Source organism: Actinia tenebrosa, unplaced genomic scaffold, assembly GCF_029948245.1.
Source record: "Actinia tenebrosa isolate PJP-AT-01 unplaced genomic scaffold, QUT_ActTen_1.0 PGA_scaffold8__29_contigs__length_14323225, whole genome shotgun sequence".
In the NCBI taxonomy this organism is placed as follows: domain Eukaryota; kingdom Metazoa; phylum Cnidaria; class Anthozoa; order Actiniaria; family Actiniidae; genus Actinia; species Actinia tenebrosa.
In genome coordinates this window covers 1,737,505-1,753,234 of record NW_028292585.1, presented here as the reverse complement: position 1 = coordinate 1,753,234, position 15,730 = coordinate 1,737,505, and the positions used below count along the sequence as shown (strand labels likewise).

Sequence of the window (15,730 nt, the reverse complement as noted above, 5' to 3'; positions counted from 1 at the left end):
AAACAGCCAGTGAGATGTCTCAGTGTGCATGCTTTAATTACTTGGTGCCAAAACTATTGAAAGTTTTGCGCAAGGCTACAAACATGATAGCCGCACCTGAGCAAAAGAGAATTGGTTGAGCATCGACTATAAATTTACTTGAAACCTCACCTCCCCCCTCCCCCTTCAATCTCCCCCTCCCTATTACCCCCTTTGTTTGTTAAGTTACTTAAAGTAGCTGTCAGAAAAGTAAGTTGACTAGAGTAAACTAGAAGGTATATAGCAGGCTATTGGGACCTATTTGAGTTGTTCATCAGACAAAAATGACCACACTATAGAATTTGAAACAAAATTTAAAAAAGTTTGTAATTTTTTTTTTTTTTAAGCCAACATTCCAAAGTAGTATAGGGAATGGGGGTATCAGCGCAGATGACCACCCGGTAATTACCTGCGTTAAGTACCACCACCCCCGGAATTACCCACGTTAAGTAGATTTTCGGCGTCATACACTATGTCCCGGTATAACTGGTAACGACAAACATCACCATTACCCGTGTCTACAAGTATGAAAAGATAATATGTTAGTCTATATATGGAGTGCGAAAGTTGTAAGAGAATATTTAAGAAACCAGCAGATTTGAAGAAGCATTTAAAGATGAAAAAGAAATGTTTACAGAGTTATGACTGTAAATGCGGAAAGAAGTTTGAAACTAAGGTAAAGTTGTATTGGCATTGTCAAAGTTGTAAATATGATTACGACAATAGTGCTTGGAATTAGGTATAAAATATTTACCATATATAGATGGAATCCCAAAGCAATTTCAGCACAGTGTCAATACCCGGAAACGGTGAAATTGACGTGAGACAGTTTTGGCGTCAATCTGAAAAGAAACTAAAGAAGACCCTAAGGAAAGGAATAGACGACTTAGGGGCCCTGAAAGCAAGCATAATGGTTGAAGTAAGTCTATCGAAAGATGATGTATTGACCACAGCAATGTTGCGATCGAAGTCCTTGGTTGTATTAGAATCCACGAATTTGGATAAGTCCTTGACAGAAGCCATAGAAGCTATAATGGAATCCTTAGCCAATTACACCAAAGAAGGATCCGGTTGGACGGTGGAGGGAGTAGAAGGAATAGAAGTGAGTATGGCTAGGTATGTTCCTATCAGAGGTGGAAGCTACGTACCTCTACCAGCGTGGGTGGAAAGGAAAAAAGCAATCGTAAATGTTAAGAACGAAGACGATAGATGCTTCATGTGGGCAATTAGGTCTGCATTGTATCCAGTAGAAAAGGATCCATGTAGGGTAACAAAGTACCCAATGGATGAACTAGAGTGGGAAGGCGTGGAATTTCCCATGCAGTTGATTGATATTCCCATATTCGAGGACTTGAATGACCTAGCAATTAACGTCTACGGAGTTAGAGAGCAGACGATAGTGCCTTTGGTGTTGTCAAAGAGTAAAGGAGAGCGCATACATCTGTTCTACCACGGTGGACATTATTCATGGGTCAAGCATATCAGTAGACTATTCTACAGACACACCAAGCATAAGGGTAAGAAGTACTTCTGCGATTGCTGTCTATTATCATTTACATCCATAAGCAACTTGAAGAAACACGATGAAATATGCAGAGGAGCAGAGGAAGTAGCACAGCGCATACAGTTACCAGCTAACAAAGAGCTATCATATGCAGACTACCAAAGGCAAATGGAAGTGCCTTATGTCATTTATGCAGACTTTGAAGCAATAATAACCAAAGAAGACCAAAAGAATGGTGCTACGAATAAGTTAGGATTGCATGAGATATGCTCATATGGTTACATAGTGGTCAGATCAGACGGTAAAGCTGAGCCTCCTGTGATCTACAGAGGTAAAAACGCATCCAATCAGTTCCTAGAATCCCTCAGAGAAGAGGAGATAAAGATAAGAAAGGAATTAAGGAGACCTGAGAAGATGGAGTTCAATAGAGAAGACCAGGAAGACTTCCACAAGGCAAAGAAATGTCGCATCTGTCAACATTCATTGTTGCAGTTCGGAAGACGAGCAAAGAAAGCGTGGGATGAAGATGGTAAGTATTTAGGAGAAGCACACTTAAAGTGTGATAAGTATACCAACAAAGGTGAAAAGCCAGGGAAGCCTTCCACGCATTGTATCCATTGTAACAAGCCATTCGTAGAGGACTTCTACACAGATAAGGTAAAGAGCCATTGTCATGTAACTGGTAAATACAAAGGCGCAGCGCATTGGAGATGTAACATGAAAGTAGACCCAGAGATGGAAATACCAGTGTTCTTTCATAATCTAAGAGGTTATGACAGTCATTTACTCTTACAGGGAACGGATGGATCTGACGTTAAATGCATACCTAACAACAAAGAAAGGTACATGTCCGTGACTGTAGGTAAGTTGAAGTTCTTAGACTCGCAGCAGTTTATGGCTGATTCCTTAGCCAACCTCGTAAGGTACAACGCCGACTTCCCAATTTCCAGTCAATACGGTGCAGAAAGGAAAGGCGTCTATCCATACGAATACATGGATTCCTGGGAGAGATTTCAAGAATCTTTACCCAGCAAAGATAAGTTCTACAGCACCCTAAACGAGTCCGGTATAAAGGACGAGGAGTATCAGCATGCATTAGATGTATGGGAGAAGTACTCCTGTAAGGATATGGGGGATTACCATGATATTTACCTGCGCTCTGATGTTGTACTCCTAGCCGATGTCTTCCAAAGCTTCAGGAAGATGTCTATGGAATACTATGGGTTAGACCCTGCTAACTTCTACACAGCTCCTGGACTTAGTTGGAGTGCACTGCTTAAGAAGACGAATGCTCAATTAGACCTTCTGACAGAATACGACATGTACAGATTCATGGAAGATGGTATCCGTGGTGGCGTCTGTGGACCCAGCAGACGTTATGCAAAAGCGAACAATCATATGGTAGAACACGACCCCGAGGAACCAAGCACATACATCTACTACCTAGACGCTAACAACCTCTATGGTTGGGCAATGTCGCAGTATTTACCCGTCAGAGACTTTGAGTGGGATAAAGTTAAATCCATAGACTTCTACCTTAAAGTAGGAAAAGAAGAAGATAAAGGTTATGTCTTGGAAGTAGACCTGGAATACCCAGAGAACCTGCATGACGAACACAATGAATATCCCTTAGCGCCAGAAGCAATCGAAATACCATTCAGGCAATTAAGCCCACTGCAAAAGAAGATGTGTCCCAGTTATAAGCCATACAGGAAATTAACGATGAACCTGATGGATAAAAATAAGTATGTGGTGCATTACAGGAACCTGCAATTCTACATTAAACATGGAATGAAGGTCAAGAAGATACACAGAGTCCTGAAGTTCACGCAGGAGCCTTGGATGCAGCCTTACATAGACTTTAACACCACGAAGCGGACTGCTGCAAAGAACGACTTCGAGAAGAACCTCTTTAAGCTGATGAATAACAGCGTCTTTGGTAAGACTATGGAAAACATCCGTAAAAGAGTTAGCATAAAGATAGCCAGCACCAAAGAAGAAGCAGAGTCCTATGTATCACAACCAGGATTCCAACGTTACGTGAAGATGCTGGACTTCTATGTGATACACATGAAGAAAGCTAATCTGCTGTTGAATAAGCCCGTTTATACAGGCTTTGCAGTGCTGGACTTGTCGAAGTTGTTGATGTATGAGTTCTACTACGACAAACTTAAACCAAAGTACGGGGATAAGTGTAGTCTATTGTACACCGACACCGATTCCCTCATCCTAGAAATACAGACAGAAGACGTCTACAAGGACTGCCTACCTGACATAGATGAGTATGACACCAGCGGATATCCAAGGGATCACTTCCTGTACTCTGCAAAGAACAAGAAAGTCATTGGTAAGATGAAGGACGAGATGCTGGGTAAGCCCATATTGGAGTATGTAGGCTTAAAACCAAAGATGTACAGCATCCAGAAGTCGGATGGCGTGGAAAAGAAAGCAAAGGGCGTAAAAAAATACATAGTTAAGAAGGACATTACTCATGAGTCCTACCTTAAGGTACTAAGAACGCGCGAGGAACAAAGACATAAGATGAACAGTCTTCGAAGCTATGGTCATCAAATACACAATGTAACGCAAGAGAAGGTGTCACTGTCTGCATTTGATGGTAAGAGGTGGATGTGTGATGATGGTATTCATACGATAGCATTCGGACATCACACGATAAGCAGTTCTTCTTTGACGAACCCACGCGTGGGACCATCATGAAGATAATACAAGATGGGCTGACCCTTCTTAGCTATCGCACTTCGGATCTGGTAAGTTTCCAAAGACCAATTAGGATCCGTAGCTCTTTTGGATCCTCCTTCTAATTCACCCGGCTCATAGAGATATCGAACCGTGACATCGCCTAATCTTTTTTCCTGGGGGAAGACCGCCCTCGAACTTCTGATGAAGGACTTGTGTTCCACGTGTTTCTTTTTTATGGCATCCCTGGGTTTCATTCCCGTAGCCCTGGCCGCCTCGTTGTTCGAAGCTGCGACGACCTGGGGGAGCCTCTGAGTCCATTCCCTATTGCGTTTGGAGGGATCTTCCAGCTCTTTCCAATACTGGTACCCAAAGAGACGCTCAGCCAAGGTCTTATTGAATCTTTCGACAATGCTTTGACCCCTGTGGTACTCTGCTTTAGCTCTTCTAATCTTAGTGTCGTGGTCTTTCAGGGTCTTGGTAACCACGCCCATGAACTCTGTCCCCGCATCCACTTGCAGCAGCTTAGGCCATTTCAAGACGCGCTTATAAACCCTACCTAGGGCTTCTGCGACTTCCCCAGAATCCTTGCTGGTTATAGGTTCGGCGTCCTTGTATCTGCTTGCGATATCGACTACGGTCAAAGCGTACCTATAGGTCTTCTTTCTCACCTTATCGTGCGGCAAGAAAAGCAAATCCGCCTGATGAACTTCATTGGGGGTATTTACGGTGAAGCTGGGCCTGGGAATGTACTTAGGCACGGGAAGATAAACCTGCCAGAGGGTTTGTTTTTTCAACCAGTTCTTAGCCGTTTCGTCTGATACCCTGGCCGCGGTCGCGAGTTTCTTGATAGCTGACGCTCCTCTCCAATAGCCTTCCGGCCCATAGTAAATCCTTTTAAGTTTGTCCTCTACGCGGCCCATTATATGAATTCCAAGACAAGATTGATCTTACGTCCGTTAAAATCCACCGTCTTTCCGTCCACTTTAATGGTGATGTTTATGCTTTCTACCAAATTAGATAAGTCATAGCTCAAAGAAATGGGAGTGTATTCTACTGGGTCAAATGGATTACCTTGGGGCAGAAACTTGGACATAAGAGAAGACTTTTCTCCATTGTTGTAACTATGGACCAAGTCGCAATAGACTTCATAAGAGGATGCGACTTTCCATTTCACATCATATGTACTGCCGCTATTTATCGTGGTACTAGTAAGGCCCAGGAGTTCTACCAATGAACTGTCCTTTAGATTGGCGCTCCCATTATTTTTCTTGAATGTCATTTCATGGGGCAATCCTGTGGTAAGAGTATATCCATGCTTTGCTAGCTCCTTAGCCAGTGTTATTGGGGTGTAATGGGAATCTGGTATTTTTGGTTTGGTACCGGAAGTTCCGATGACAAAGCCATTAATTAAATTATACCAAGAATTATACAAAGAGCAACTAACCAACCGAACCTTACAGGCTTTGATGGGGGGATTCAGATAAGTGGTAAAGTTATTCTTGTCGCTTTCCAAAAAGACGATCATTATATTAGATACGCCAAGGCCACGCCTCCTGCCAGCCCTGCGACTCCTACAAAGACCAACTCATTGTCTTTTTGTTTCTTAGAAGGCTGGTAGTAATTCTTGAACTGAGGCTTTCTTAACCCCGTTAATGCCGCGGGGTGTGCTTGCGCATAAAGTTTGAAGGCGTAGTCTGTGTTTTCGAAGTTCTTATCCGCCTGCATCTTGTCTTGGTAGTTCTTGTCCAACCAATCCCTGTAAGCTTGTCTTTTTTCATTCCAAGTTGCCACGTCCCGCTGATATTTCTCCAGCGCTAAGTCGTGTCTCTTCCTTTCGGCGGCCAAATCTCCGCTGCGATCACCTCTAACTAATCTATCCAAATATTGACCACCATAATTAGCTCCAGTGAATGCTAAGGCTGCAATAACTCCACCTGCGACCACGCTAGCCATTTATACATTAGGGATGTACTTTTCCTTCCGTAGGTAATCCTTTACCATGATAGCCCCGCCAACGGCAGCGGTCATCTTAGCGAAATTAGCGAAGCTCTTGCTTGGGTCTTCAGTAAAGTCTTCTTTGAGCACTTTCTTACCTACCCAACCAATACCCGCAACGATGGAAGTAATGATAGCTGCCTCTTCAACAGTTTTCAATAACGCGGTTGACATTATATTACAAAGCGAGAAGGAAAATCTAGGTCGCCACGGTACGTGGTGATAAATCTACTCCATTTCAGGGATCTTACTTTTTCTAACAGCCGGCTCAACAGGTGCGTGCACGGGCGCGTGATATGTTGGTGGTTCTACCTTTTTCGTTGCCCGCCATTGTAAGTAGAGGCTGCCTGCTGCTATAGCGACTCCTAACGCGCCAATGACGTATCCCGGATTAATAAAGGATTCCTCTTCTTTTTCCTCCACCTTTTCTTCTTTTTTGGCTTTGTTCTTCCTGTTCATCTCCGCGAGCTTCTTTCCGGCAGCGACTCTGCCCGGAGATTTAGCCTTGGTAATCTTGGTATCTTCTACGGGAGCCTTTTCTGGTTGTTCTTCGGTGCCACTCATCTTATATTAAGGGACTTGAAGGACTTGACAAGTAACTTGATGACGACTTGACAATGACTTGGCAATGACTTGACAACGACTTGACTAAGTACTTGAGGTGACTTGACAACGACTTGACTAAGTACTTGAGGTGACTTGATAACGACTTGACTAGGTACTTGAGGCGACTTGATCAGGTACCTCAGCAAGTGCTGCCTGGAAGACCTTTTCGACTTCTCTGTCCTTCTTGAAGTCCTTCCAAGATGTTCCAAAGGAACCTAGTACCTCCTTCAAGTCGACGTGCTGAGCTACGTGAAGTGCCGCAGAGGCGACTGCCATTAACTTACCGCACTTCAAAGACAACCACCCACAGGTTATCTTAAGTTCTTGGGATATGACATAGTCATCTCTTATGTCCTTCTGTAGTTGCTCCACGTCGTCTATGGGCAGTGCAAGTCCGAGGAGCTTGGTGATCAGCTTAATGGCGGAGTCTGCTACGGCGTCCGTGGTCTTACTTGCAAGGGCAGCCTCGTACCTCTTATGTAACTTCTTGACTTCCTCTTCCGACAACTTGTTAACTTGCTCATGGGTAAGTTCCTTGCCTATCATTTCTTTACACTTCCCAGAAGACACAAGGATGTTAAGTTGTTCCTTAAGGTTACTTTCGTCTAACTGTGTGGGGACTTCATCTATGAGCTGCTCAATTTCCATATACATTAGCGTCATAAGGAAACCTCAAAGAGAAGATCATCTTGGAATGTTGGTGCGTCTTTAAATGCCGCATGTATTCGTATAACTGTTCCTTGGATATCTCACCGCCGTAGTCGCTTAAGATGGTTTCCAGGTCAGACTTACTGGGTGTATAAAATACAACAAGTGAGCCTATGTTTTCCCTGAAGGGTTTAGAGACGCTGGTAAGCTGCTGCGAGAGTAACCAAACGCTGATATTGTCATGCCTACCGCTGAAAGCAAGCTTCACCAATTCGGAGGTGCGCTTTTTTACGTCGTCCCCACAGGCAATGTCATCCAGTATGAGTAAAGTCTGTGTATCTTTAGGGAATTGCTTGTGCCAGAACTTCAAATGGCTGGATAACTCGTTAGGGTCTAAAATATCTACGAAGAAGTCGTCATCTTTCACTCCTATACCCGTCCAGGTGCGGTTATTCACGTAGGTGGGACAAAGCAGCACGATGTAGTCGAAGCGGTATCTAAAGGGTCCTAATAGCTGCTCCACGACGAATTGGGTCTTTCCACAGCCGGTGGGTCCTACTATCAGAGCATTGCAGGGAATATGATTCGGATCCATTATATATACAATGGACCCAGTGGAAGCAGTAAGAAGGATTACCGCTGACGCAAAGGATAAAAGAGACACCATAGAAATGCAAAGGGAAGAGATAGACCGGTTAAAAGAGCGCGTGCAGGAATTGTACGATGAAATGTGCGGTCTGAAGCGTGCAGAACGGTTTGGCGCGCTTTTGACAATGGCGGGCTGGGCTAAGGAGTCCATCAAGGATTTCATACGATACCCTCCATAGATATATGGACTGTATTACGTGTGAACTACCTGCCGACTGCATAATCCCTCCAAAAACACCGATACCCAAACCGTGTAAAAAATACACCTGCCTTCATTGTAATAAGGTATTCCCCGAAGGATCCTTTATTGGGCATTGGTGCCCCGCAGATCCTAAAGCACAGCGAACCTTAGCTGACACCTACAAAGAGGATCTGCAAGGTGGTTTCAAATAAGGTCTTCTTATTTATTGTTAATTTGTTAAAGTAAGATAAGAGGTTTCAAAAGAGTCTTAATAATTATTGTTAATTTGTTAAGACCTTCTCGCAGGCATTTAACAAAACAACAAGAAATAATAGACCCTATCCTAAAACCCACTTGCAGGGTTTAACAAAATAACAATAAAAAATAAAGGTATGTATAATGGAGTGCATGCAATGTAATAAATCTTTCAGCAGTAAGCAGCGACTGCAATACCATCTTTCCAAAAAGGTTTGTCAAAAGACCGTAAGCACCCTTTGCGGTGACTGCGGTCGAGAGCTGTCCACCCTCCAAGCCTTACGATATCACCGCGACAACAGGGTCTGTCTTAAGAACTGCTGCCGCCGCTGTGATGAGCCCTTCTTTGAAGAGAACTGGCATAAGTACCGCTGCCGCCGTTACCACCTCGAAGGTATTGCCTGCGAAACCCACGGTGACATAGCCGAACGCTGTTGCCCCCTTGAAACCTCCAGGGCTTTAACAAAGCTCAAAAGAGAAATCGATGAAACCTTCGTAGGCTTTGACGATGTTGAGGGCGTTAAATGGGAGGACAGGGAACACTGGGACTCCATCTGCGAGGACTGTGGCTGTCAACGCAGCGGACAACATATTTGGTGTTGCCTGTACAATGGACCCAGGCCCTTAGACCATTATCTGTTGGTACGAAAAGGCTGGAATATGGGTGATATATAATGATTCACCTTGCAGCGTTCATAGGAGGAGCCTTAATTACGATATCCAGCTACACGATAACCGAAAAAATAAGGGCTGACTTAGCAGATCAGTATCTAACAGCCCACGAAGACGACTTCTAATCACACAATGGATTAGCCTCTACTTTACGTTCGATGTCAAACTTCCATCGACCGTTTACTTTACCATAGGTACGTATGTGGGTGTATTCTTCGCCTTGCAGCACATACCTCACACAGTCAGGTGCCCAAAGGCTATATTCCTGACGGTCGCGTTCTAAGACCAACCTTAAACGGTTAATGTCTTCGAACACGACATAATTTTTTATTCTGTATGAAATTCCTTGAATTAGATCGCGCCAGTGTGTTTGTTTAAGGATCATTATACCTATGAAATATTCTTTGGTGCGTTCGTAAGGTATCTTGTGATTTGAAGGCCTTCACACACCAAGGACAAGGTATGCGAATTCCAGCAGCATATTCATCTATTTCCCTACAGAGTAAGTCATAATCGTTGCTTACCATCGTTAAATATCCGTTTTCCTCATAACGACCAATGATGTCTTTTTGTTTTTCCGATAGGACACCATTACCTTTGGGTGTCTTCAACTCCAAACAGAACCCGTTGTATTCTTTATGAGCATTCAAAATCAACAGATCTGGTTGACCTGCTTGATAACCTTTCTGCCAGCAAGTAATACGCTTCTTACTGGAATCTTGCAATTCTCCTAGACCTGGTGCAACCAGCATCTGCGGGTGAAACCTACGCATGTAATCTACAAGCTTTTTATGCAAATCGAACTCATTTTCTATTTTGAATATTAACTTATTAGTACTGTCGAACCGTCGTTCTAATTCATATTTACCTGTCTTCCTCAGCGCTGGGAGGATTTCCTCGAATACCCAATCTTGGAATTGTTCTGCTTTTGGTAACTTGGAGCTAAATATCAACTGATACAACCCAGATTCGGTTACGTACAGGGAATTAGGCTGTGAATACAGGGGGAGGCGATTCACCTCCACTCTAAGTTCGCTAAGCTTTACCTTATACTTTTCACGAACATGCACCTTAATTGCATCTTTTGGGCGTTCGTAACCCAACGCAGCCGCCACTTCCTTTGCTTTGAAGTATAGTTTATCGCCTTGCACTATGCATTGCAGTTTGGTTTCGTTGTTTTCGAATACGCGAAGCATTATATACCAACGATATTTTTATCAAAAGGATGAGTGAGCACGAATCAATAGGCAACGCTCTTTAGCTGATTCATTTCTACGCTCAACTGGGCGTCTGAGACTACGAAGATATACGCGTTTATCTTAGTAGTGTCGCTGGCATGTTTGGTGCGCTTGATCTCCAACGTAATACCGTCCTGGGTATTTACCAGCCGCAATCCCTGCCCATGTAGGTCTTCGTCGTTCGTCGTGCGCATGTCGATCCACAGCGCGTACTTATCCTTAAAGAATTCCTTTGGACTAATTTGATCGCCAAACTTACGCGCGACTTCCCGGTACATGTCCTCGGGCTTTATCCCTTGTGAGTAAACCTTATTAGGTACTCCGTTAATGCTAACGCCTACGTTAGTGATGTTAGGATTAAAGAATGCCTCAGAGTCACGCAATCCTGCCGTGTATGTTTTTGCAAACAGTAACATTACCCCTGTAAGGCTGCGTCTGGGTAGGTTAATGCTTTGGTTGATGACCTCTTCGACGTTGTTCGTGAAGCTAAAGGTCTTGTACATCACGACGTGATCGTAAAGGAAAGCCTTCCCAGCGCTGTATTCCATGCCAGCGCTACGAGCCAGCTCTTCGCTGTGTACCGTCTCGTACTGCAGCTCCAAGTTCTTGATGAAATAAGGATCCACAGCTGATGAACTTACGTCCTTTCCCTGCAGGATGTTCGTAGTGTCTGCTAGGGCTACTTCGAACTGCAGTTCGCTTAGCTGCCTTGGGTAGTATGCACCGTGGTTCGTGATAATTTCGAAATCTAATGGAACGACATATTTAGTACCATAAGCAGTCTTTATTTCGTCTTCTCCTGAGGCGCCAGAGGTTGCGCTTCTTACTTTGCGTATGGCTGCGCTTGCTATTCCCTGCTCTATCCTTTGCGCGCGGTCAAATGCAGTCAACCATAAGTCTTTGTACGTGGTATACAAATCATACCTGTTTAAGTCCAGCAAGGATTCCCCGGCGAACTTTACGCGTATTTTGGAAACAAGGTTTCTACCTGCATTATTGACGACGTAACGCGCGTCTGCGGTATCTGGCTGTATTGCTAGGTTAAACCTTAGCGCCAGGGTGCCAGGAACCAACACTAGGTTATCCGTTAGGCGGGGTACGCCTACGTACAGCGTTTCCCCCGGCTTTGCGCTAGAAGGTGTGAATGTAACCCGGTGAAAGGTGCGTTCTGCTTTCAGTCCGCCAACCTGCTTAGGTAATACGTTGGGGTTTAACTTTGAGCTTATCATATATAATGGAAGTAGAAGGAACGGATTTTGATCCCACCACCGAAGAAGGTCAAGTCGATATTAACGACGAAGAATACGAGTCTTTACTACCTAAAACCAACGACCCCACGGAATTCCGAGGTAACATGGTGCGTCGGTTTGGAAAAAGAGTCCGCGCCGGCTGGATGGCTTTCCTAGACAAATACCGCACTAAGAACCCAGGCAAACCCATACCAGAATACATAAAGCTCGATAACATCGACTTTGGTAGTAACACGATGATGAAACCTCCTAGGAGCAAAACCGCGGAAACCAGCTTTGGTCCGGACGGCAACATCCCCGAAGCCCCCGGCGCTGCATGGCTTAGTAGGGTTCAGGAACAAATGGACGAATCCATGGAAGAAACCCCGGACGACTTTGATAGGATCAAGGAAGAATTCCCAAACTGGGATCCAAACAAAGTCCAAGTAATGTTTGACGCGGATAACGAATGGGGCAGGGAAGTCGTAGTAGCAAGGTTAAATAGGTCTAATGCTCATCCATATGTCATCAGGGACATAAATGGTAAATACTACGCAGATAAAAATATTCCTCCAACCCTTAGAAAGACATTAGGAGAACCCAACTTACCCGAAAGAATGAGAGAAAATAGTGAGAATATTGACGAAGCCGTCGAAAGAGTTAAGACCATAATGCAGCGGCAACAAAAAGGTCTTGAGGCGATAAGGGAAGTAGAAGAGCTAAAGCAAGCGATGGAGGAAAGGGAAGCAGATTACATACGGCAAAACCGACTACTCCTTGATGCTCAAAAGAAAGAACTTGACGACAAGAATCAACGCATATTAGAACTTAGAGAACAAAGAGACATTTCTCTTCGCGAAAAAGACAGCGCCCAAAGGGTATTCAATCTCGCCCTGCAAGACCTGGATATAAGCAAGGAAGAAGCCAAGGACTTACGTACCACCATAGAGGGTTCTTTGGTGGAGCGGCGGCAGTTAGTTGCTGAAATCAACATTAAAGAAGAGCAAATCCAGCAAAGAGATCAGGCCATCGAAGACCTGGAAAAAAACATATCCGAAAAGCAGGAAATAATCAATGACCAGGCGCGTCCCGAAGAAGATAGGGAGGCAGCCCGAAGGGAAGTAGAAGCCCTTCAGGAGAGGGTTGCGGAATTACAAGCGCAAAAGGACAACCTGGAAAGAGAATTGGGGCTTACCACCAAGGAAAAGGTAAAAAGAGCTCTGGTGAAGTATGGTCTTCCGCTGGCATTCGCGGTCGCTATTTCGAGCGTAGTAGGGGTAATCCTTAACGCGCTTAAGGCTACGGGCGCGGGCGTAAAGAAATTAGGTAAGGGACTGACGGACTTGGGAAAAAAGATGGCAGCCGGTCTTCCTGGGCTGCTGGGTTCGGTTGTTTCCTTGGCGCTTAGGGCCGGCGGAGAACTGTTGAAGTTCGTGGGGAATAACATTTGGATCTTGGTCGTAGCTATTGGAGTGGTACTCCTGAAGAAGATTCGGGGATGATCTTATCCTTGTATGTTATGTCGGGCTTATCGTCGTCGGGTATCCGAGGCGTCCTCGACTGGGGGTAAGTAAAGATAGTATTCGCGCAGCCTTGATAATGCGGAACTAACGGTATGGCGGTCATAGTGCAAATCGTCTTATGATTCCAAGCAGCGTCGGGGAAAGGAGTAATGATCGGAGCAACGTTCGTTCGAATGCTGCCTTCACTTGGGTAAAATTGAAGCTTCGCATATTCGCAATTAACTATCATGTGAAAGGTTACTGGCGTTATGTCCTCCTTGCTATTCACAGGGGGTTCCGACGTAAAATGAGCCGAAATCCTATTATTATCTTTCGTCCTATAGGGTGGTAATGGGTGATCGTTCTCATCAACAATCCTAAAGCCGGCATTGCATGAGTACCCCGTCGTAATGCTAATGGTGCACACGACTACCCCCAAACCCCCAACCCTTACCCACAACCCAGTTTCATGCCATTTCTTAGCGGCGTAATGCTCCTCCCCTAAGTAATGAAGAAACCAATCTTCTTTTACATGTGGATTCATATATTTAAAGGCTCATTACCGTAAGAGTACTAATGGTCTTGTGATTATAAGACTCATCCCTTTGGTTTTCTATGCTATTTACGCAAACGCTCCCGGTGTCGTCTACACGCATTTGCAGCTTTACTTTCCCATGGCAATCAGCAACCATGTGGAAAGTCCAAACGGAAAGATTCTCGGTGCTGCTGGGGTTTGGCTCTACGGAGAAATGCGCAGGCTCCCTGTTGTTTGTCTTCGCGCGCATAGGCTGCAGTATGCCATTGTCATCCAGGAACCTAAAGCCCACGTTGGCATGACTCCTCGCACCAATGCAAATACTACAAAGGATCAATTTCTTCCCTGAATAATTCAAATTCACGGACATGCCCGTGACATCAACCCAAGATGCTTGGGTGTATTTTTTCTCGCCTGTGTAAGTCGTATAAACGCAATCTACTCCAGTTACGTAGGGGTTGTTCATCGCCATATATAATAGCTCAGACCAATGCTTGCAGCTGCTAGACCGGCTTTTAATAAGTTATGGTCATATTCCTCAGGTATCGCAGGTAGGACCTTCTTTGATGGTTTCTCAACTACGGGTAGCTTCGTTTCGTGTGACTTTTTTGGCTTCTCTACGAAGTGAGGAATGTTCCTAAGAGTGTCAGAGTTCACGTCGTTCACCCCAAACTTCATATCCTTAGTAGCTCGCTGCAGTTTGTTGTTGTATCCTACTACAGAACCAGTATTTATAGATAAATTACTAGGTATTAACCAACAACCCGGGGCTACTGCATAGTCCAACCTCGCCTTAGAATTTTGTATGGCTAGTTGGTAACGCTGTACGCCCTTGCTAATGTCGCCCTCCAAGATTGAACTTTCAAATAAGATCAAGGCTTCGGCTCGCGTTTCTTCTGCGGCGCCAGTATTTCCGATTATGCTAGATCGGGTATTTACCTGAGCTCCAAGGATAGAATACACGTAAGCTTCTATGCTGCGGTTTAAACGGGCAAGGCCGGCTTTGGGGGTATGAAATTAAGATATTGCTTTGTTTGCTCGTCGTTGGTAATTTTGATAATCAGTGGATTAGCCCCTGCATACTTACCGCCCTCGTCTTTGAACAAAGGTCCGTCTCTGACTTCCTTAGTGGTTTTGGCATTTGGTTCAAAGAAGGTGCTACTGTCATAGGTTTCTTTGTGATACCCAGTGTCCCACTGCAACCGCAGCGTATGCACTTCCTTATCGCTTAGCTCGTGCCCACCAATCCCCCAATAAGCCCAAACGTGTCCCAGCCCATTGTTAGCGCCCGTAGTGCATCGGAAATCCTTCCCTACAACACCAAACTCCTTACAAAGCCTGTTATAGGCTGGAACGTTGTATTTATTATCTCTTGGATAAAACGTGGCATCTCCCGGCAGCGCAATAACACCCATCTCATGCAGTATTCTTCTAACCGTAAAGTGAAAGTGAAACATAAATATCGAATTCTTCATCAAGTTTGCACTTACACCACAGCCGCTAGTGGCACACCAAACCGCAAAGTTCAGCTGCTGCGGCCAATAACGCATGTTAGGACCACTTAACCATTCGTGGGCTTCTTTTGCGGTGGTATGATTAATGGGCACGTTTTTGAAGATATCTCGCACCTTTAACGGAAAGGAATGGTTGTTAGAAATCCGCATGTTCAATGTCAAATCCAAACTTGGATGTTCATCAAATGAAACCGCGGGTATCGAATAAGTACCGGTACCAAGCAATAATTCCTTTGACCAACCTTGCACGGGCTTATGTTCGACATAACCAGAATTCTTCAGTTGATTGTCTATCTGATCGACCAGCGTAGGTTTCAAATCCTCATTGCTGTACATCCTAGAGCCGTTATAGTAAATCCCATCGGGTCTCCTTTCGAACTTACTAGGGTCTGCATGTGGAAACATCTTCCTAAATGCTCTCCAATTCCAGTAATCCCGGTTGTCGTGATGTGACTGCTCCTCAATATCATTCCCAAAAGCGTCGT

General features: G+C 44.6%; 1 protein-coding gene across 1 annotated transcript; it reads left to right on the top strand.

Moving 5' to 3' along the window:
* The first annotated feature begins 781 nt into the window (after nucleotides 1-781).
* On the top strand, nucleotides 782-9,183 carry LOC148904932 (uncharacterized). The gene is made up of 2 exons (XM_089023969.1): nucleotides 782-4,030; nucleotides 9,055-9,183. Exons 1-2 carry the CDS (start codon nucleotides 782-784, stop codon nucleotides 9,181-9,183), a joined length of 3,378 nt encoding a protein of 1,125 aa, XP_088880095.1.
* Nucleotides 9,184-15,730: the final 6,547 nt, after the last annotated feature.